The following is a 22,221-nucleotide window of genomic DNA, read 5'->3' on the forward strand; positions in this document are numbered from 1 at the left end:
CCAAGGTATTGGTCCTAAGTGGTTTTGGTCCATGGTATTGAGAAAGGCCTAAAACTATAAAAGGAGGAGAAGATCATTAGGCCAAGACACACAAGCATTGAATATCTGATGAAGTGTGAGATCTAGTATGCAGGTTATTGGGTTATGGTGCATTGCTAGATCTGAACCAAGGAGGAACCTTAGCATTTGATGAAAGATAAGATCTAATGATGTATCAGGATCTCAAGGCTTGAAGTGAATTATCTTTATGTGATTTGATCATGTATCTGAATAACTGGTGCATGTTGTAGTCTGTAAATATGATGATGTGGGTATGACTGAAGTTTGGAATAGTTGTAATGTTTAAATCATCATTTACAGATCTGTACGCAGGTTCACTTTAGAAAAGGAGTGTATACACACTGGTTCTGCATATCAAAGTAGCGTGTACATCATAAAATTGATTTGCAGATCTGTATGCTGGTTCATTTTGAGGAAAGCGCGTTTGTACGCATGTTCGAAGCCTGGAATTAGCGTATACCTTATAAAATATGTTTTAGTTGCTTCTGTTTGTTGTTGCAGGGTTCTGAGTTCTGGGTTGGGTTCTAGTTACTGTATTCTGGTGACAATATTCTGAATGATCAGATTGATGGGTTGTCAAAGTGATTTGGTGATGCAGATATATTTGATATGATGTTGTTGATGGATCCAATCTAAAAATTCATGAAAGGTGGTCCTTGGAAGAAAAAGGAGAAGGTCATAGCCTTCTGTAGGTCAGCGCCTACGTATTAGTATACACATCGGCTAGTACAAGAGCTAGGGGGTTGTAGCTCCCTTCCAGTAGAAACTGCAGAATGAGAAAAGGTTGTAGCCTTCTGCAGGTGGAAGAATGCGTACTGGTATAAGACTGCACCAATACAAAAACTGTAAACAAAATTTTCTTATTAAAAAAAGACAGAGACGATTGCAGCAAGTGGTTTTCACCCACATTGGGCTTCCACCTTATATCTTAGTGTTCATGTGTGTTGCTTATGTGTGATGCTTTAAGCTGTTTTTACTACATTGTCTAATGAATTCCTGATATACTGATTACAGTTGAATACATGATAATTTGGGTAAATCAAAAGATCTCTGCATATATATTAGTTGTGTTAAGTACAGTCGCGTATACACGCTAGTTCACTGAGCTGAAGTAGCATATACAAATCAGTTTTGAAAATTAAATTATTGATCTGATAATACTGATTCACCCCCCCTCTCAGTATTATTTCCAACAATGGGATAATCTTTTTCATAGGGGGTTCATTGGCCTTAGCTTATGCTCTTTATGTATGAATGTTCCAAATGAAGTGAGACATGTATTCCTGGATTATCCCTTTGCTACGATGGTATAGAGTGGGGTTTTACATTCTCTTTGCATAGCATCTCTTTAGGTGAATATTTCGTTGGAGGATTGTCTTAAATATTAGTTTGGGACACATAATGAACATTGTTCTTTGCCCTTTTACATTATATGGGGCATATGGTGATGCATAAACTCGAAGATTTTTTCACAGAAAGAGGCTGATGTTGGAAGCATCGTGATCAAAATAGTGGCATATTATTTAGAGATTAGACCACAAATGAAGATACAGTAAAAGAAAACAATCAACAAAAGGGATATATGGAAGAAATTCTCGGTCGGTTTCTTTGATGGTGCACGTTCACAAAGGTTGTGCAGTTGTGGTTTATACATTGTCATAGAATTGGGTAGATAGTATTATTTCTGGTGGGAAGTATGAATATGTTCAAATAACTTACCAAAAATCATTTCATTTTGGGGCACTCTCATCTGCGCCAAATGGTTGGGTATTAACTATTTACACGTGTATCGGGATTCAAAAAGCACCATTGATTGGGTCAATGGTCATTCACATCTTCAGCCACATATGCTATCAAATTGGATGTGTCACATTCATTCTCTGGAAAAGGTTTTCAACATATATCTTCCAGACACATCTACAAAGAAGCGCAAAATTCGATTGGAGACATTTTGTCCCAGGTAGGCTCTTCCTAGCCGGTGGGTTCTAATTAATCAATTGTATTATCCTGAGCTCGACCGGAATAGTTATATCTGTTGGCCGACCTTATTTGTTGATTCTGGTGATGAGAGGAAAAAGGTTCTATGGTTCTGGCGAAGGGTGAGAGGCGAAAGGTGCCCGTTGAGAGGGTTCTGGCAAAAGGGTAAAGGCGTCCTCTTCTCTTGGACCTGGTGAGGCATCAATCTGTGACGGCGAGCAACGAAGCAAGTAATGAAAGCAGTACTAATTCACTGGTTGCATTATAGTGGACTTGGCTTTCAGTTCTGTAAGAAATTGTATAGCCACTTGTCTGTAGCAGGAATAACAAACGCATTGGGTGTGATCTTTATTTTGTGGCTTTTGTCCAAGGTTCTTTGTTCAATGTAAGAAGCATTAATATCATGTATGAGCTCTTAGTCATCTCTTTTTGTTTTTTTTGTTTTTGTGGATATTGATGGTTTTTTGAATCAGCTATTTGTGACTTCATTCTGAACAGATTCCTAGTGAGATAAAATATCATTGTTGATACATCATGATGTTTGAGACACGAAAAGGACAAGCATGAAAAACAAGAGAATATAGGTTTTTGTTTCTCATTTGAGCCCTCCGTGGATCAAATAGTACAGAAAAGGAACTATCTTGTATGTACTTTCTTTTTGTAATAAAAAGAAATCATTTTCTTCTACTGAAAAATAAAGGTGCAGCTAGATTTTCAGTTGCTGCTACGATAATTTAATTTCGATCTAGAACTACTTGTTTGAAGGCTACTTTGGTGTTAATTTTTCCGTTAGTGTTGGATAATTTACCATGCAAAATCAAACTACCTGGTTACCTGGGAGTTACATAGTTCTTCAGTTAAAAAAAATCCTAATCTCTTGGAACATGTCAAATATTTATGGCAAAAATTCTATAAGCTTATAACAAAACTTGATAGCAAAGACTTTTGTGAATGAAATCTAAAATGGCGGCAAATAATCTGTATTCAGTTATTCAAAATTATGTAAGATAAGATGCGAGTACCATAACTGGACTTAGTGATCACGTCACGGACAACTAATAAAACTTTAAAGTTAAATCTACCACGCCATACAATGAATAATTTCTGAATAAGATCGAATCATTTAAACCATGAAATGTGGTGCGACTATCATAACAATCCATATGTTCAGCAGCCAAAATACTTTTGTTAACAGGAGTAATTTACAATGCTTTCTCTGGGGGAATGAAAGCCGCCTCTTTTTCCTGTTCATCTCGGAAAGGAGAGAGGTATTTGACGATTTAGCAAGAATTTTGATATTGATCAACAACTTATTCTGAAATCTCCATATTTTTTTAAGGTAAAGTCTGAAAACAGAGTCACGTGGTTTCATTTTTGGATTGGACCCCTTTAGGTATCGTCATGTCTTTAACGAAAGTATTCAAGTTCAGAAAAGATGATCCTCCGGGGAGGACGACCTTCATTGCAAACTCCTTGATAATTAGAATGTTGTCTCTGAACTTCTTCCCTTCCGGTATTCTCATCATTCTCCTCATAACTTCCTCCACCTCTTCTTTCATGACCACCTCCTGTTCATCTACTTCCACATCCTCAAAATCCAGGCCGATTTTCCATATTTCCTTGGCGAATCTGCAGTTTAGGAATTGATCGGCAAAATATGGGAATCCCACTACGGGAACTCCCAAACCCATTGCCTCCAAGCTAGGGTTCCATCCGCTGTGTGTGAGAAGCAATCCCACTAAGGCATGGGCAAGTACTTTCCACTGTGGCACCCACCTCACAAACCGGGCCCGCTCCTTCATTCGTTCTTCAAAGCCCTCAGTTAAAATCGCAACCTGGCCTTCTGCGATATCCAACCGAAGAACCCACAGGAAAGGTTGTCCGCTGCCTTCGAGCCCTAGTGCCAGCTGCTCTAGCTGTTGCTGACATTTCACAACGATGCTGCCAAAGGAAACGTATATAGCTGATCCCGGTCATTGCATATCAAGCCATGTCAGGCAGCTCTCCTCGTCCTCCCACAGACTGCCGCACGAATCCCTCCCTTCTAAAAAATTTGGAAGAAAAAGAGGTCCTACGGCCAGAGCAGGACAACCATTCAAAGAGAGTGTTGTTACTGCATCCCTCCCTTCGAGCTCCTCGAACGTGTTCACTAATACGTAGTCGCCATTGCTTTGCTTCTGCGATTCATAAAGAATAGCATCGAAGGTAATGTCCATCGGATCCTCAGCGATAAGTCGGCACATCAGGTCGGTTGGCTTCAATGGTGGGATGTTGCCCGGAAGGCAAGTGATGAGGTTTTCTTTATTTTTGCCTTCCGACACTGAACAAGTTACAAACAAATTACAGTCATTTTAATGAATATAATTAAACAAAAGCACTCAGGATATATAAGAAGACTGTAAAAGGAAACAAAATATGAACTAGTATCCTGAACAGACCCAGGATCAAATCTAATTGGCTGCCACTATAAACGTAGGCTAGGTGCAACAGCCTGCAAGCCGCACAATAGCAGGAAACTTATGCCTCAATAAGAGCCGAGAGGTCCGGTATGGGACCCATGATCAAATCTAACTGGCTGCCACTATAAACCTAGGCTAGGCGCAATAGCCTGCAAGCCGCACAATAGCAGGAAACTTATGCGGATCCAGGATCAAATCTAACTGGCTGCCACTATAAACCTAGGGTATGTGCAACAGCCAACCTACAAGCCACACAATAGCAGGAAACTTATGCGGACCCAGGATCAAATCTAACTGGCTCCCACTATAAACCTAGGCTAGGTGCAACGGACCCAGGATCAAATCTAAGTGGCTGCCACTATAAACCTAGGCTAGGTGCAAGGAAACTTATGCGGACCCAGGATCAAATCTAACTGGCTGGCACTATAAACCTAGGCTAGGTGCAACAGACCCACGATCAAATCTAACTGGCTGCCACTATAAACATAGGCTAGGTGCAATAGCCTGCAAGCCGCACAATAGCAAGAAACTTATGCAGACCGAGGACAATAGCAAGAAACTTACGCGGATCGAGGATCAAATCTAACTGGCTGCCACTATAAACCTAGGCTAGGTGCAACAGGCTATAGGCTAGGTGCAACAGCCTGCAAGCTGCACAATAGCAGGAAACTTATGCGGACCCAGGATCAAATCTAACTCGCTGCCACTATAAACCTAGGCTAGGTGCAACAACCTGCAAGCCGCACAATAGCAGGAAACTTATGCCTCAGCAAGACGTCCGCTATGGGGTCGCCTACTCTTCTAGCGAAGACACAACAAGTCATATATATACTCAATGAGATTTGAACCCTCATCTCGTGGGTTTCACCCAGCCAAACTTACCGTTAAACCCCATATCACTGTATAACTAGTCTTTTATCTGTTATCCTCAATTTCTTATTGGCCTGAGAGGCTCATCACTATATATATTTCTATAAAATCTGTCTGAAACTCGAAATTTGGAGCACACAATATGTGATCAATTCGAGACATGATAAAAATGTCAGTGTTATTCGAACTGCGATGCAATATAATCGAATTTTCTTCGCTGTTGTAGGGTGATTAAAGCCAACTGAATTATGTGTTAGAACTTAGAACTTAGAAGAAGCAACAAGTGCATGGAGAGATGGTAGATTGCAAAGTTTTAGACTAGGGAAGGAAAGTTTACTTATTGGAATTCAAGATTACTTAACAATAGTTGACCTTAAGATGGCTAAAATAGAAAATGTCACTTTTCCTTATTGAAAGTCAGTCGTTTTCGAGGAGTGACGAGGAGTGACCAGAAAAGGAGGGTGATAAAGGTACATTTTATATAACTAATTCGAAAATAAATATTGATATGTGACCTCGAGGAAACCAATCTAGTATAATGTTATTAAAATTTCTATAAATCATGGGAGACAACATATTTATATGTCAACTTTCGTTTCAATCATTGGGACTTTGTAGAGAATACTATAATACTATGTGCTTAACAGAAAAAGAAACCAAAATTTTTTTATTTAGATACACTATTTAGCTTCTGCCATATTACATAGGAAAACACCAACTATTTAAGTTAAGTTCTACCAATCACTTTTTTTTTCACTTATTCTGGGATAGGAAAAAAGATTTATTTATCGTTTAGATTTATAAAATAATTTATTATTTTGATATAATATATTTGTCAATTTTACGAGTAATAAAAAAATTATTTCTGAGGTTAAATTTCATATTACTTGTTATTTAAATAAAATCTAAAAAAATTATTTTCTTAATTTTTATTTACATTGAATGGAATTTAAACAATAAAACCTTAACATATATATATATATATATATATATATATATATATATATATATATATATATATATATATATATATATATATAATAGCTCATTTAATTTTTTAAGTCTATTTATTTAAATATGAGGTCACATATGTTATGTGGTTTTATGTTTTGTAGTTAAATAGAAAATGCAACTATACAATGAAAATAATTTTTTCACTCAAAACATTAGCATTAACTTGAACCATAAACAAGTATTTTCTTTAATTGAGCCATCTCCTAGACTAGAACAAGTCACCATATCAACAATTATATAGATGTTATTGTAAAGCATAACAATTACCATAAACTAAATACTACCATAAAAAAATAACATTTCACTCTTCATAAGAATTCCTTACTATAATGAAAGAAGTAGCAAGGATCCAATAATATATACCAAAATGTTAAAGAACTTAACGTTTAAAATCTTATACATATGCATTTTTAGTAGAAACTCTCCTCTTTCTTCCAACAAAGCTCAGGGAATCTACTAAAAACCACACCTAAGCTATCCCTAAACCACAATCCAGCCAAAATATTACAACATATTACAATACAACTAAAATTCATATCGAAACACCAAAAAATCTATATGTGTTGCATCTTAAAAGACATGGTTTAGGTCTAAAATTAACAATAACATGTATTAAGAAATATGTCTTATCAAGATGCTTTAAAAGAGACAAATCACTAAAATAGACTCAGTATTTAGAACTTGATATTGCAATGGGCCTAAACAATCCATAACAAGATACAAAACAATACCAATAGATGAGGAATTTATAATAAACTCATTAGCCACTCCAAAAACATGGGGGCAACCATAATTTCTAAGTGGATTAGTGCTAGAGTTATTCATTCTATAAAGACAAATGATTACATAAAAATAAGATGGACTATTTTACCCTAATGTTTAACACCATTAGAAGTAATTTCTTAAAGTATACAAATGATGAAAAAATATGCATAGCTTCTAATAAAAGTTTATGCATGAGGAAATTGAAGAAATGAAGATAAACTCCGGTAGGTTTAAAGCGCCATTCTTATTATGATATGTGATTTTATCTACCTATATGAGATGAGCTTTATCTTTCATATCATGATGACTTGCTACAACTAGTAGTTGGTTGGTCGCTGAAGGTAGATAAGTGGTATAGACATGTGGCAGGATGGAGTGTGTATAGATAGATGATGATTGTGGTTGGTTGGTTGCTGAAGGTTGATAAGTGGTATAGACATGTGGCAAGATGGAGTGGGTATAGATAGATGATGATGGACCAGAGAGAACCATCCCCTTAAATGAATAACTTTAACATAAATATAATAAATTTAGAGTTTAGATTCCTCATGTTTCCACATATACCATAACATTATAATTTGAAATAAGTGATAATAACCCTATAATTTAAAAAGCGAGTCAACATTGATATGTGTGTAATTTACTCTTCAATTTTATTTGTTGGCTTTGCACTTGCTCTTGTCTTTTTTAAATCATCCATTCATTTCTGTTTTTTAATTGTAATTTTTTTTCTTCTTATTTTTCATTTCTTTTATATTATTGATTAAATTTTCATTTATGTTTTTTTTATTGATCTAATTTATTAATAACTTTAATTTAAATGTCTTTTTGTATCATTTTAGAAATCACATTATTGGATAAATTTTCATTTTTATTTTCATATTAATCTAATTTATTAATCATTTCAAAATAAATGTCCCAAATGTTTCTATGCTAATATGATTCTATTTTCTTCAAAAGATTATTATATTTTTTCTTGAAAATATTATAACAAGGACCAAAAGACTCAACACTACATTCTAAAGTCAAATACCTTCTCTTTTGTAACATACTTCTTCTTGTAAAATTTTCCACTTATTTCTTCATCCTTATAAATAACATTTTATTATATGCTTTTATGGATACTATTGGAGACATTTGAAACTTATTTTTAAGGGCCTTAGATAGGGATATGGGCCAACCTCCACATGCCCAATCCTTTGGGGAAGTTACTACTTCTTTCTTGACCTTTATAAATAACCTTTTATTATATACTTTTGTGGATACTATTAGAAATATTTGAGACTTATTTTTCAAGAGAGCCTTGAATAGGGATATGGGTCAGCCTTGCACTTTGTAGGCCTCCACATGCACAACCCTTCGTTTCTCCCCTGCGACACCTTTTTATTTTCTAGCATACATTTCAAATGCAAAAGAAATACTCTCTAAATAGATAATCCTTAGAAAAAAGTTCCGTGAGTCCACTTAGTATAGTTTTAATGAAAATTACTAATCACCAATTCTTAACGATAAACAAACTATTCTAAGAGAATAATAGACACATATATAATAAAATTTGGAATCAAATACCCAAATAAAAAGTTCCATGAGTCCACTTAGTATAGTTTTAACGAAAATTACCAATCACCAAGTCTTAGCGATAAACAAACCATTCTAAGAGAATAATAGACACATATATAATAAACTTTGGAATCAAGTACCCAAAACACTATGATGCTAATGCAAATGACCTCCACTATTAAATGGAAATTGACTTATCACAATAGCATCAACGACTATGTAATAAGCCTCTAGCTATTATTATGAGCTAATTCTACCAATAAATGTTTGAGGTGGGATTCAAAGCACAATAACATCCCCATGAACTCCTAGAATGAATGTAACCTGAAATAATCACTTTTATAGACATGTTATTCTAATATCTTATGTCTATCCTAACATAGTATGGGGATATTATATATTACCCTAACATAGTATGTGGATATTATATATTTCTCGTAATTATATAAGACGTGATTTTTATGTTTTCTTTTTTCAAACATAGTTAAGAGTTTTAACTCTTTATTTTATTTGTTCAGTAATTTGGTGATGGTGTGTTTTCATCTTTAGCATTAAATAGAATGATTTTGAAACTACAAGTTTTTAGTGATGTATAATGTTGTAAATTTTCTTCATACAAAGCTAACAAGGATGGTTTCTCTTATCAACAAAGAGAAGAAAAAAAAAAGATACCAAAAAAAAATGATCTTGTTTATTTTCTTATTTGATAGCCTTATGTATCAACTACACCTACCACTTAAAGAAATCTAAAATAAAGGTCATTCATTTATGATATTTCTTTTTCATTCTACTTTCTACATTTAATTATATTTTTATCTTTTTCTTTTTATTATTTTATCTTATATTTTTATCCTTGACTTTTTATTGTTTTATATTTTTCAGTTAGCATTATCCATTTCCATTATTTTCTTGTTTATATATTTATCTACCTTGTATTTAATTGTGCAATTTTTCATTATTTCATGTTTGCATACTTAGCCTTTCCACTTTCAATTTTCTTTTTTTTTCCCTTTTCTTACCATTTCTATACTTTTCCTTTTCCATTTCCAATTTGTTTTTATATTTCTACATTTATATTCTTTGTATTTCTTATATATATATATATATATATATATATATATATATATATATATATATAGGTATTCCATATTTAGAAATATTTATAAACTATTTCTAGTTCCTCCCCCAACATCTAATATCTTCATAACTCCTTTGCACTATTCACACATTGTTATAACATAATTATTTTGAGCTTGAGCATTCCTTTGTGGGAAGTGCATACTCCTTGGCACACCATTTCCTCTACACTGCTCTTTTCTCCCTCACCTTTGTACACTCTGTTTTGCAAATTTTTTCCATCTACATAAACGTCTCTCTTCATGACCCTTCTCTCCAGAAGCTTCATTCTCAATGCTTTATTGTTTAGTCAATTTTCCATTTATTTACCTTTACTTCTTCAAACATAGCTTATTTTCCAAATGCATGCATCTTACCCTGGCGTTATTAATATTTATTATATAATTTTTATCCTAATTTACTTGGAATACCTATTTATTACAATTGGTGTCCAACTGGACATATGCTTGGATGATACTTGAAAGATATTATTTGGATAGGGTAATGCTTAGCATGATGACTAGACAATAAGACAATAATAAAAAATTATATTTTATGTATGTTATGGAAGGTTCCATGTCTCTTTCAACTTCATATAAAAATAATATAAGGAGTTCTTATTGTTAAAAATAGCAACAAGAAATCATAATTTAATTTTTCCTTGAACTAAATAAGAATTAAATCAAAATTATATCTCATAGCAACTTGTAATAGTTAACCAAGATAATTTGACTTAGTTGGCTTAGGAAATTTGAGTTGGAAGTATATCTAGAGTCATGTAGAGTGATCCATAAATTTTAGAGGCTTTCGAGTTGTAATTAATTAATTCAATTTAACTAAGTTATAGTCAGTTAAACTAGTTCCAAATGTTGGAGGAACTAGTAGGAGGTCTACTAGTGAAGACGGGCACCAATGTGGCTTCACTGCTGCACCAATGATCCAAGATATTTTACTTACAGATACATCAGAATTACATATAACAAATTTAATTAACCATGGAACTTAAAAGCACATAAACAATGTAGAAATAATCAGAAGAACTCAAAAACCATGACATGATGATTTGATTAAGGAGTTCATCTAATTTGGACTACGTCTCCGGGCCCTACTCAATAGTGGGGAGGCCTTCATTCAATTAGTGACATAAGAGATATAAAAGTACAAGCAACAAGCAATTACAACCCATACACCTTCAAGCTAAAAGATGGGCAAAGAATGGAAGGCTCAGCTTCATAAAATAGATAGTACCACTAAATGCCTGGCCAAAATTAGTGCAAAAACTCCTATCCAAACTCCCAATTTGGATAATCGGACCTTCTGTAACCTATCAAAATCTCTCTGCTACTCAACGCTAGGTCTGACCTATTGCCAGGGTCAGGGTCTGCTACGTGCATGTGCTTGTAAACTATCTGCTAACTCCCCCTACCTTCTTTCGATACAACAGTCATATATTCAAGCATGGAGGCATCCCTAAAAAACAGAGAAGTTTTGACATAATAACCAAGTTTAGGCAGGCGGGATTGAGCTAGAAGCTTATATGGAAACAACCTTGTAACAATATTGAAATCTTATTTAAACATAACAAACCCATTAACTGCGGTCAAGGCCTGAGAGCATGTCTATTGATGCTTTTAACTATCGGTGGACAATCCAAAGCCAATACAATAAACACTTCTGTGATATGTGGACATGTCAGCATATACAAATAATATAAAATATATCGCATCACGATCCTCCCTGCAAATCGTAATCGACGTGCAACCCATCAGCATATCAAACCAAGTTCATCCCTCTACAATATAGCAGACCCGCCAAGATTTATAAACCAAAAAATATAAGATATCGGGTCCGGATCCTCCCTGAAAACCACAATCGGTGTGGGCTAGGGTGTCACTCCATGCTACCGTTCGCCTCCTGTGAATTGCGATTGCGATATATACCGCATTGCAAATGGACTCCGCTGCGGCCGATTCGTATACTTGTTCCAACTCCAACCTGCGATATGTGATATCGCAATCGTAGTCAACACCCGGTCGGGGTTGATCCTTAAGCTGCTTAGTCCTCTTGTGGCGATATACGATATGTAGGACCCAGTGGAAACCTACCACGTGCCACTCCCTCATTCGCTAATAATTTTTCCATGTCACCTTCTCCTGCCACATGGACAAATCAAACTCAAACTTTGACTTGCTCTAACTTCGTCATCTAGACTCAGATTTGAGTGCCGTTAGGATGACGAGAAATTTGATATGATTCTATGTTTAGAGAGATTGTGAAAGAAGAGCTCCAAAAATTGCTGAATGTAAACTTCATTTACTGAATTTCAGATAGCTGATGGGTTTCTCCTTTGGTAACTTTGCCTAAAAAGAATGGTAAATGGAGGGTGTGCATTGATTATCGAGAACTGAATAAAGCAACCCTCAAAGATCATTTTCCTTTGCCTTTTATAGATCAAGTGTTAGAATCATTAGTAGGTAAGAAGTATTTCTCATTCTTGGATGGTTTTAGTGGTTATAATCAAATTTAGGTAGCACCTAAATATTATGATAAAACAACATTTACTTTTCCACGGGGAACATATGCCTATCGAATACTTCCTTTTGGGTTAGGTAATGCACCTGCAACATTCCAAAGAGCAGTACTAGGGATTTTTTTTTATCTAATACATGATTTTCTAGAGGTATATATGGATGAGTTTACAATCTATGGCAAAGCATTTGAAGAAGCTTTGGGGAATTTGGAAAAAGTTCTTAAAATATGTAAAGAAGCAAAACTTTCACTAAGCCATGAAAAAATGTTTTATGATGTTTACAGAAGGTATTGTTTTAGGACATCACATTTCAGGAGATGGGATTAATGTTGACAAATCTAAAGTTGAAGTCATCTCTAAATTATCAATTCCGAATTTCCAAAAGGATGCTAGAAGTTTTCTAGGATTTATAGGATACTACAAAAGGTTTATAGAAAATTTCACTAAAATAGCATCCCCACTCTTCAAATTGCTTACCAAATATTGTGAATTCAATTGGAGTTCTGATTGCCAGTTGGCATTTGAAACCTTAAAATCAAAAACTTTTGAAGCACCCATTTTAAGAGGTCCAAATTGGAAACTCCCTTTCCATATTTCAATAGATGTTTCAGATAGAACTCTGGGAGCTGTATTGTGACAAAAAGATTTGATTCCTTATGCCATTTACTATACAAGTAAGAATTTGACTCCCACTGAGTTAAATTATAATGTGACTGAAAAGGAACTTTTAGTTGTTCCTCATGCAATTAACAAGTTCAGACACTATATAACAGGCTATAAAACCTTTGTTCATATAGATCAATCTGAAATTAGATATTTAATGAATAAACCTATTACTAATGGCAGAGTTACAAGAGGGCTTTTACTTTTGAAAGAATTCAACATTATTGTGCTAGATAGACCTGGAAAAAAAAACACAGTTGCTGATTTCTTGTCCAGGATTTAGAATATCAAAGAAGATTCTTCGGTTGAAGATTAGTTTCTTGATGAATATCTTTTTGCAGTAACTACTCAAAATCCTTGGTTTGCAGATATTGCTAACTATTTAGTCACAGGAAAGTGGACTTCATATTTTTTTCCTAGAGAGAAAAGAAAAATTATTCAGGTAAGTGAAAGATATTCATGGATCACTAATGAACTGTATAAAATAGGCCCAGGTCTTATGATCAGAAGGTGTGTTAGGGAAGATGAAATAACTAGGATTATTAAGACATGTCATGATGAGACATGTGGTTGACACTTTGATAACAAGAGGACAGCCTATAAAATCCTTTCTGTAGGATATTATTGGCCATCCATCTTCAAAGATGCTAAAGAATATGTCAAGAGATGTGATAACTGCCAAAGGGTAGGGAAACCTAGTCCCTCAAATGAAATGCCATTAAAAATTTAGGTACTCATCGAACCTTTTGAAAATTGGGCCTTAGATTTTATTGGGCCAATCAATCCTCCATCTAAGCAGAAGAGGTATATATTGGTATGCACTGATTATGTCACTAAATGGATAGAAGCTAAAGCATTACCTTTTGTTAATGAAAAATCTGTAGTGAATTTTCTTTTTGAGGACATATTTACTCGTTTTGGTGTTCCAAGAGAAATTGTGATAGATCAGGGATCTCAATTTACATCTAACATGGTGGAAGGGCTTGTTGAAGAATATAAGATCAAACATATGAAATATACTCCTTATCATCCACAAGCAAATGGTAAAGTGGAATCCACAAATAAAGTGATTGCAAGAATCCTCACCAAGACTGTGCATCTACGTAGAAGAGATTGGGCGGAAAGGTTTCATGAAGCCTTATGGGCCTATAGAACTACATGGAGGAACATAACGAGACATACACCCTATGAACTTGTTTATGGGAAACAAGTCCTGTTTGCTATAGAGTTCCAAATCAGAACTTTCAAGATGGCAGTCCAATTGGGACTAGATTTATCAGAGGCACAAAATCATAGGCTGGAGCAATTAAATGAACTTGATGAAATCAGGCATAGGCAGTTCAAAGGACTAGTATAGTCCAACAACAAAGGGCTAAATGGCATGACAAATATATCAAGGACAAGAGGTTTCAAGTGGGAGATTGGGGGCTATTTCTTGATTCAAAGTTTAAATATTTTCAAGGGAAGTTGCCATATGAGATTGAAAAAGTCTTTAGTAATGGAGCGGTGAGGATAAGAACAATGGATGAAAGTAAAAAACATCTTCTTGTGAATGGTCATAAATTAAATATATATCAGAAACCAATTTCAAAAGACGAGTTCATTAAGATTTTCCAAGACAATTCTGAAATGAAGCTAGCGAAGAAGAATTATTCTTCTCCACTAACTTAGTCTTTATTTTTTCCTAAAAAAAAAGAAAACAAAAATTGTATAAGGTTGAAAACAAATCATTGATTTCCATACTTATACAGAAAATACAAGGTAAAAACTAGAGGTTTCTGACAACCTATATTTTCCATTTTCTTTCTGTAATAAGTAGTGAAAAAAAGATATAGTCACTCTGCAGTTTAGATTCTACAAATACATCATCTCATCTCACCCCACTCCATTTTATTTTTGCAGTTTCACTTCATCTCATTGTCATATTTCATCAATAAATTTTTCAATTTTTCCTTTTATAGCTTTCGTTCCATTTTTCATTTCATTATCATCTTGTCTTACATCTCATTTCATTTCACTTACATAGCCACTTCCATTTCATTCATGATCCATAAGCCATATTTCACTTTCTTTTTCACGTTCTGCAGCCGATTCTATTCTGCAACTAATATGATTCTGCAACTACAATTTGTTTATTAGTTCAAGAACAAGTGTACAGCTCACAACAAAATCATGTATGTAGAGAACTAAAAAAAAAATCAATTTTTGAAGACAAACCGTGCTCAAGGTACTTGTGGATCAACATCAAAAAAAAAAATTAGCAAGTGAAAGGTAAAGGTTCCAAACGTAAATGCAAAGATTTATTTCAAAAAGAAATTTGAAAACATATGTTTGTATAGTATGTATAATCACATGTCTCCTTAATTGACCATCATTTGATTTTACCGCCACTATATCTACGCCATACCTTCCATCTTTAATGACAAACAGTCTCAATGATCCTTTCATAACAAATCTCCGCTTCAAACTCCATAACCTGTACTCAAACGGTCCTCCACAACTCCACCTGTTAACGGTCAAGATGATGATGTGACCTACCTATCTATGACTCTCTAAACCCTTACTGTCAATTTATTACACGCAAACCCTTAAGTTTATCTCTCCTATAACATGCAGTCATTCTATCACATAAACAACAGTCATTCCATTTTCATATACACGCAGTCTTTCCATTTTCATATATATGTAGTCATTCCATTTCCATACACACAATCATTCCATTTCTTAAATATCACTCATTTTATAGACAGTAAGAGTAAATTTGAAGGTTAACTGAAAATAGAGGATATGGGGCTTATTGTCAGGATAGAGCCCGTAGGGATAAAGTATATGGAGGGGTATCCACAGCTTAAAGGGATGCTATAGAAGGCCGGATGGTTAAATTTTATTGAGAAATTTGGTGGCTACCACAAGGAAATTACCAAGTCTTTTGCAAGGTCATTTGATGGCACAAAAGTGGAGATAGGAGATATTAAATTTGCAGTCACAGAATCCTTCATAGCAGAAGCAACAGAGCTACTGAGACAAGGAGAAAGATGGTTTAAAAACAAGGAATTTCATGGTGAATCTTGGAAAGTGATCCTTAGAAACCCAGGTATGGATGTTACATTATTTAGGAATGGAATTCCTATTTCAACACTCAAGAACAAATGGGGTAATATGCTTTTGATATTGCAAAAAATCATTACATGTGAAGCAAGATTTGTGTTTATGTATGTTTACCATATACGCTTATTAATGAATTTATTAGAGAATGAAACCATCGACCATCCCTTATTCCTTATAAATAGTCTAAGAAGGATGGCTACAAATGTCCAAAAGAAAATTGAATCCATAGAAACAACTATGTATCATCATGGATTAGTGAAAATACTAGTTGAATTCCATTGAAAAGTATAGGGAATACCTCCAGGATGCTCTAGAATCACCTGAGGAGAGTCATATTAAGAAAATTAGGAGGAGAAAGATCAGCATTAACATTCAAAACAAATTTGGAACCTCCTCACAAAAGAATGATGCAGAGACAACTTCTAAACCAGAGGTTAGAAAGCAGACTAAACAGAAAGGAGAAATGAAGGAGAGAGCTTAAGAAATCAATGAATACATTTCTGAAGCTTCATCACCACAAGAAGATGAAAAATTACTCTCCGAAATACTGACTAAGATTAGGGAGCAAATCAAGAAAAAGATGGAGATAGGGAAGAGGAAGAAGGATAGAAGAGAAGAAACCATAAGCTTCCAAAACCTGAGAAGTAGCTCTAGACTCCGAGGTAAGGTGAGGAAGGTAACATCAAAAGGAGCCCAGTTCATAAACTTAGAGGAAGAAACTCTAGTTCAATCTCCTGACAGTATTCCACCTGAAAACAGTCCACAAAACTCTCCTCCACCGAATTTTGAAGGCAGCCCAAGCAGAGCTTCTCCTGACATAGACCTAGTACAGCAACAAGTCTATGACTACATAGAGTCATTAGAGAGGAAGGATACCTCAATGGATCCAGGACCCTCAACCAATCTAGAGTAGCCTGTCAATCCACGAGAACCTCTAACTATCTCTCTCAAACAAGAAAATTTTGAATTAGAGATTTCGAAGAGGCATATTCAAAAGGAAAATGAAACCTTGAGGGAACAAAACAATCTGGATAAAGCCATTCATGACAACAAAATGTTTCACCTAGGATTATGGTACAAGAAAAATAGGAAGCTGAAGAGGAAAACTAGGAATTTGAGGAGAACAATTATCAACCTCAAATATAGACTTCTTATGAAGAAGCCCAGGATGGCAGTCAGTGCAAGGAGAGGTAAGAAAACTAAGTTGGATGTGCTGGCAGAAGTGTTAGAACAGATGCAATAGGAGAAAGAAGTTCACATTTTTGAAAATTGCATGGGGACATGCGATGATTTTGCAGTGGGGGTATGTTGAGCCTCAAAATTACTCTTTCCCTAGCAACTCTTCTAATTCCTTTTCTTTGTTTTTCCATAAGAAATATGCATTCTCATCACTAATAACTGGTATATACTGTCTTGAGGAGGACATTTAGTGATTTACATATTATGATTTTTATGTTTTGCTGTTTGAATAAATTTTTGTATATTAGCTACAGAACGTAGCCTATTCTGTAGCTAACCAGCTGTTCCACAGCTACCTCCATGCTTTAACAGGTTCCAGGTGTCAGAAGGAGAAACTAGCCACATGGGTAGCTTTGAAATCATCATGACATGGACCCTGTCCTATTCATTCAGCCCAGGTTGACAAAGAAGATGGCATAAGACTACGGTCAATGGATAAGTCAAACACAAAGAGACCGAGGGTAACAGGACTCTATTTCATGGTTAATTAATGTGTTTCACAGTGATGGGAAGCGTTATCCGGAGCAACTACCTGTACCTACGGACTCCAACATCCACCTATACAAATGAATCCAACAGCCACCATGTCTTGGATTTATTTCTCCAGCAGCCAAGGAAGAAATTTTGCATATCTGTCTTCTACGTGTTTGGCTGTAGCATGCTTTTCTCCACAAGCAGTTATATGATTTTTCTTATAAATATCTATGTAAAGGACCAAAGAAGTTAGTAATAATTTTAATGTGAAATCGAAGTTCTAGACTCTATAATTTTTGGGCATTTTGTGTCCCTATTTTAATATGAGAAGCCCGCATGTTTTTATGATCATCTGAAGGAGTTTCCTTGGAGATGATTGAGCAAGCATAGCCTAATCAGTTGCAGAGGACCCCTGCACTGAAGAAGGTTTGATTTTATTTATTTTTCTTCTTCTTGTTAACTGTAAATTCATCATTTTCTTTATAAAATAGTGTTTATAATCATTTTCTTACTAACAGTGTTTATAATGAAATTTATATCATTTTCTTACTAACATTGTTTAAAATTTAGAGTAGTTTCCATTAGCTTGATTTCTTTTTAGTTCTTATGAGTAGTTTAGAACATAGAACTCAATAGTGTAATTTTGTTTCTTCAATTAAAAACTAACCTTGTTTCAGGATGAGAGTAGGATTGAAGAATGATAAGGATATATTGTTGGATAGTTTACTTCATTCACTGTTTTTCTAGTTTAAATTATCAATTAAACTGATCAGTGTCATTTACTATCTTTTCCATTTCATTTTTAGTTTAAAATACTAACTCATGGTGTTAATGAATGTTTATGGAAAACCATTCAAGTTGATAATTCATCCTTAACTAAGTGGTTGAACATTTCATCTATGCAATGAGTTATTTATGCATCTTCGTATTTGCTTTCTCTTAGATTAATGAATTATAGAATTACATAAATGTCATCCCAAGGAGACTTTCTCCCAAAATTCAGAGGAAGTGTAACCAAGTATTTCATTTAGTTTTATTTCTGTAATTAGTTAGACATCAATTGCAAATTTCACTTTCAGTTTTAATTCATGATTTGGAAATAATGGTAAAATAAGAATAGAAACTTTGTTTTCATTTCTTTCTTAGATTTGTTTCCATTTCTTTCTTAGCTCTGTTTTCATTTCTTTATTAGCTCTGTTTTCATTTTTAGATTTTGAGAAGTCTTTAAGAAAGTTAGATTTAGTTTTGATAATTTACATTGTAAATCATTAGGAATTAAAAGACCAAAAACCCCCAAAATAATATAAAACATAAAAACAATGAAGTAAGAAGGGTTAGCTAGCACAAACAGTGCACTACACTTCATCAGTTTATGATACCCGGATTGATAATTTATGTAGAGAAATTTAGGACACTAAATTGACCAAACAAGTAGTTCAAATTTTCTTGCTCCTAGTTTATCAGCTTCCTGATCGTAAAGCAAGACCAGGTCTCCTTCTAAGAAAACCTGAGGCTTGACATTTCTATCATATTACGCCTTGATTCATTTCTTATGTGCTTCGTTAGCCAATGCGGCTTCACGATGGGTTTCATCTAGATGGATAAGCTCCAAGAAACATGCTTTTTCTTCAGAAGTGTCAAGTAACAAGTCAATCGCGAGTTTGTGAGATGAAATTTCGCATCGTATCAGCAAGATTGCTTCGATACCATACACCAATTGAAAGGGTGTGAATCTAGTTGCATTTCTCACCAAGGTTCGATATGCACATAAGGAAAAGTACAGGATTAAGTGCCATTTTCGTTTATGAACCCCTATCATTCTCTGAAGCATTCACTTTAGGACTTTGTTGATGGCCTCAACTTGTCCATTTTCTTGCGGATAATAAGAAGTATAACTATCTTTTGAAAGTCCTAACTTAGCAGTCAACTCAACCATCATGTGATTGCGAAAATGCGATCCATGATCTGTAATTATAGCCTATGGTACACCAAACTGGGAAACCACATGGTTGGAAAAGAAAAGAGGAGCCATTTCACCACTGTTATTAGATGTTGGCATCGCCTTGGCCCATTTGGTAAAATAGTCAACGATGACTATAATATAACCATGTCCCCCATTTGAGGTGGGGTTACATGTCATGAAGTCAATGCCCCATTTGGTGAATGGTCCAACATCGACAACAAGCTGCAATGGTGCAGGTGGTAATCTGGCTTTATGGTCATAGATCTAGCATGTGTGACAGCATCTGACAGTAATTATGCAATCTCTGAATATACTAGGCCAGAAGTAACTAGCACGGAGAATTCTCTGCGCAGTAGCATAACCAGATAAGTTTCCACCACAAGCACCTAAATGGAAATCATTCAAAACTTTCTCAGCTTCCTCATGAGTGAGGCACCTTCATAGAATCATATCGATACCACGATGGTAAAGAGTGTCGCCAATGATCAGATAACCTTTGGCTTGGTATCGGATATGTCATTGTTGCGAGCGAGAGTTATATGTCTGCAAAGTTTGGGTCTGGAGATGAATCAGTATATCTCCATACCACATGTCAAATGACGAAATCAAGAACAGAGACTCATCCAGAATTGATGGTTCTGATGTTGAATCAATGATATTTGAGGGAAGTTTGCAAAGAATCTCGGTGAAGACTAGAGATTTCTTTGATTTGGATTTGATGAATTCCAAATAAAACTCCTACAAAATGACGATCCATTTTGAGTATTTTCCCCCCAACAATTGACGTGACAAAATATATGTCATAGGGTTGAAATTTGAAATGACAATGGTCTTTCGGAGCAGGATATACTGGCGAAATCTCTATACAGCTTGAACAACATCTAAAGCTAATTTTTCGACATAAGAGTACTTAACTTATGTATCATTGAGATTTCGGCTCAAATAATATATCAAATGTTCAATCCGTTCTTCTTCTTGAACTAAAATAATTTCAATGGTTGTATCTGCAGTGGCGAGATACGGGAAGTAGTTGTTTTGATAATTCGGGGGATACATTAATGAGGCTTTAATCAAGGTATCTTGAAGAGCATCAAAGGAAGCTTGCGCAACCTGGTCCCAATGGAAGGCTATCCCCTTTTTCAATAAACAAGTAAATCCTTTAGCCATTTCAGTATAATTACGAATGAACCTCCTCAGAAAGTTAGCCTTCCCTTGGAGTCTCTGTAACTAAAGTGGATTTGAACATGGAGGAAAGTGAAGAATTGCCTAAACCTTAAGAGGGTCGAGTCCAATTCCATCCTTAGACACTACGAAACCAAGCAAATGACTAGAACCAGCACAAAACGCACATTTGTGTGGATTGAGTCGTATTTTGTAGTGTCGGCACCATAAAAATATAGCTCTCAAATGTTGCGAGTGATCAGTATACATTCATGAATGAGCAGGTAAATCGTCAAGGTAAGGTTGAACAATATGTTTGATGTCATGCAAGGGATAATTCATTGCCCTCTGAAATGTGGCCCCTGTGTTCTTCAAACCAAATGGGAGTTTCCAATAAGCGAATGTGCCCCATGGACAAATAAAAGAAGTTTTAGATTGGTCCTATGGTGGATATTGATTTGATTGTAGCCGGAAAATCCATCCATAAATGAGAATATTTCACACCCGGCACATTCGTCAATAATCTGGTCGATAAAGGGAGTGGGATAATTATCTTTTGGACAAGCCTGATTTACATCCCTATAATCGACGCACACTCATATTGTCCCTTGTTTCTTCATGACAAGAACAATATTGGAAACCAAGCCAGTAAGGGGAACAGGGTAAATGAAACCAGCATGCAAAATGTTTTCGAATTCTGCCTTAATCGAAGCAGCCTTCATTGGATGAATAGGTCGGAGGCGCTATCATACTGGTTTGACATTATGATACATTTTGATTTCTTGTTCAACTATACTAGAGTCTATACCTAGCATCTCCTCATATGACCATGCAAATATATATCGAGATTCACGAAAGAGAGCACGGTAAATATCAAGTTCTGATGGAGAACAAGATTTTCCGACATGAATGTTTTCTACAAAACTAGGTTTGGTCGAAATATTTACAGAAATGGTTTCTTCAATATTTGACAAGTTTCGCTCAGAATCTACTGTATCTATGAAAACAGAATTCGAAAGAAAATCAACAACTGAAGGATGATTAAGTTCATTTGAATAATATTCGATGTGATCTGGAAGATGGGAATGATGATGATAATCCTCCCATGGTTCTCCCTAAATCATCATTGATTGGATGATTCCTTCATCAATAGAAATATGTGTGAAAAAGGATCAGAAGAAGTACCAAATTCTAATGAATGATCTACCCATACAATTGACAAAAATGGATTTGGGTTTGCTGCACAAGCCAGAAAGATTGAT

The 22,221-nt window shown here is 35.0% G+C and overlaps 1 protein-coding gene across 1 annotated transcript in view; it reads right to left on the reverse strand.

The window, feature by feature from the left end:
- Window positions 1–3,395: 3,395 nt before the first annotated feature.
- The window catches only part of LOC149148129 (linamarin synthase 1-like), a 49,672-nt gene continuing 30,846 nt past the window's right edge, over window positions 3,396–22,221 (reverse strand). Inside the window, exons 2-3 of the mRNA XM_089442076.1 lie at window positions 4,113–4,357; window positions 3,396–3,959 (exon numbers count right to left, since the gene is read on the reverse strand). Coding sequence (XP_089298202.1) covers window positions 3,396–3,959; window positions 4,113–4,357 — 809 coding nt within the window. The remainder of the gene's footprint in view (window positions 3,960–4,112; window positions 4,358–22,221) is intronic.

Source organism: Pinus tabuliformis, chromosome 9 (genome assembly GCF_031772625.1).
Source record: "Pinus tabuliformis cultivar Carrire ecotype Pingquan chromosome 9, CPIR1, whole genome shotgun sequence".
NCBI lineage: Eukaryota > Viridiplantae > Streptophyta > Pinopsida > Pinales > Pinaceae > Pinus > Pinus tabuliformis.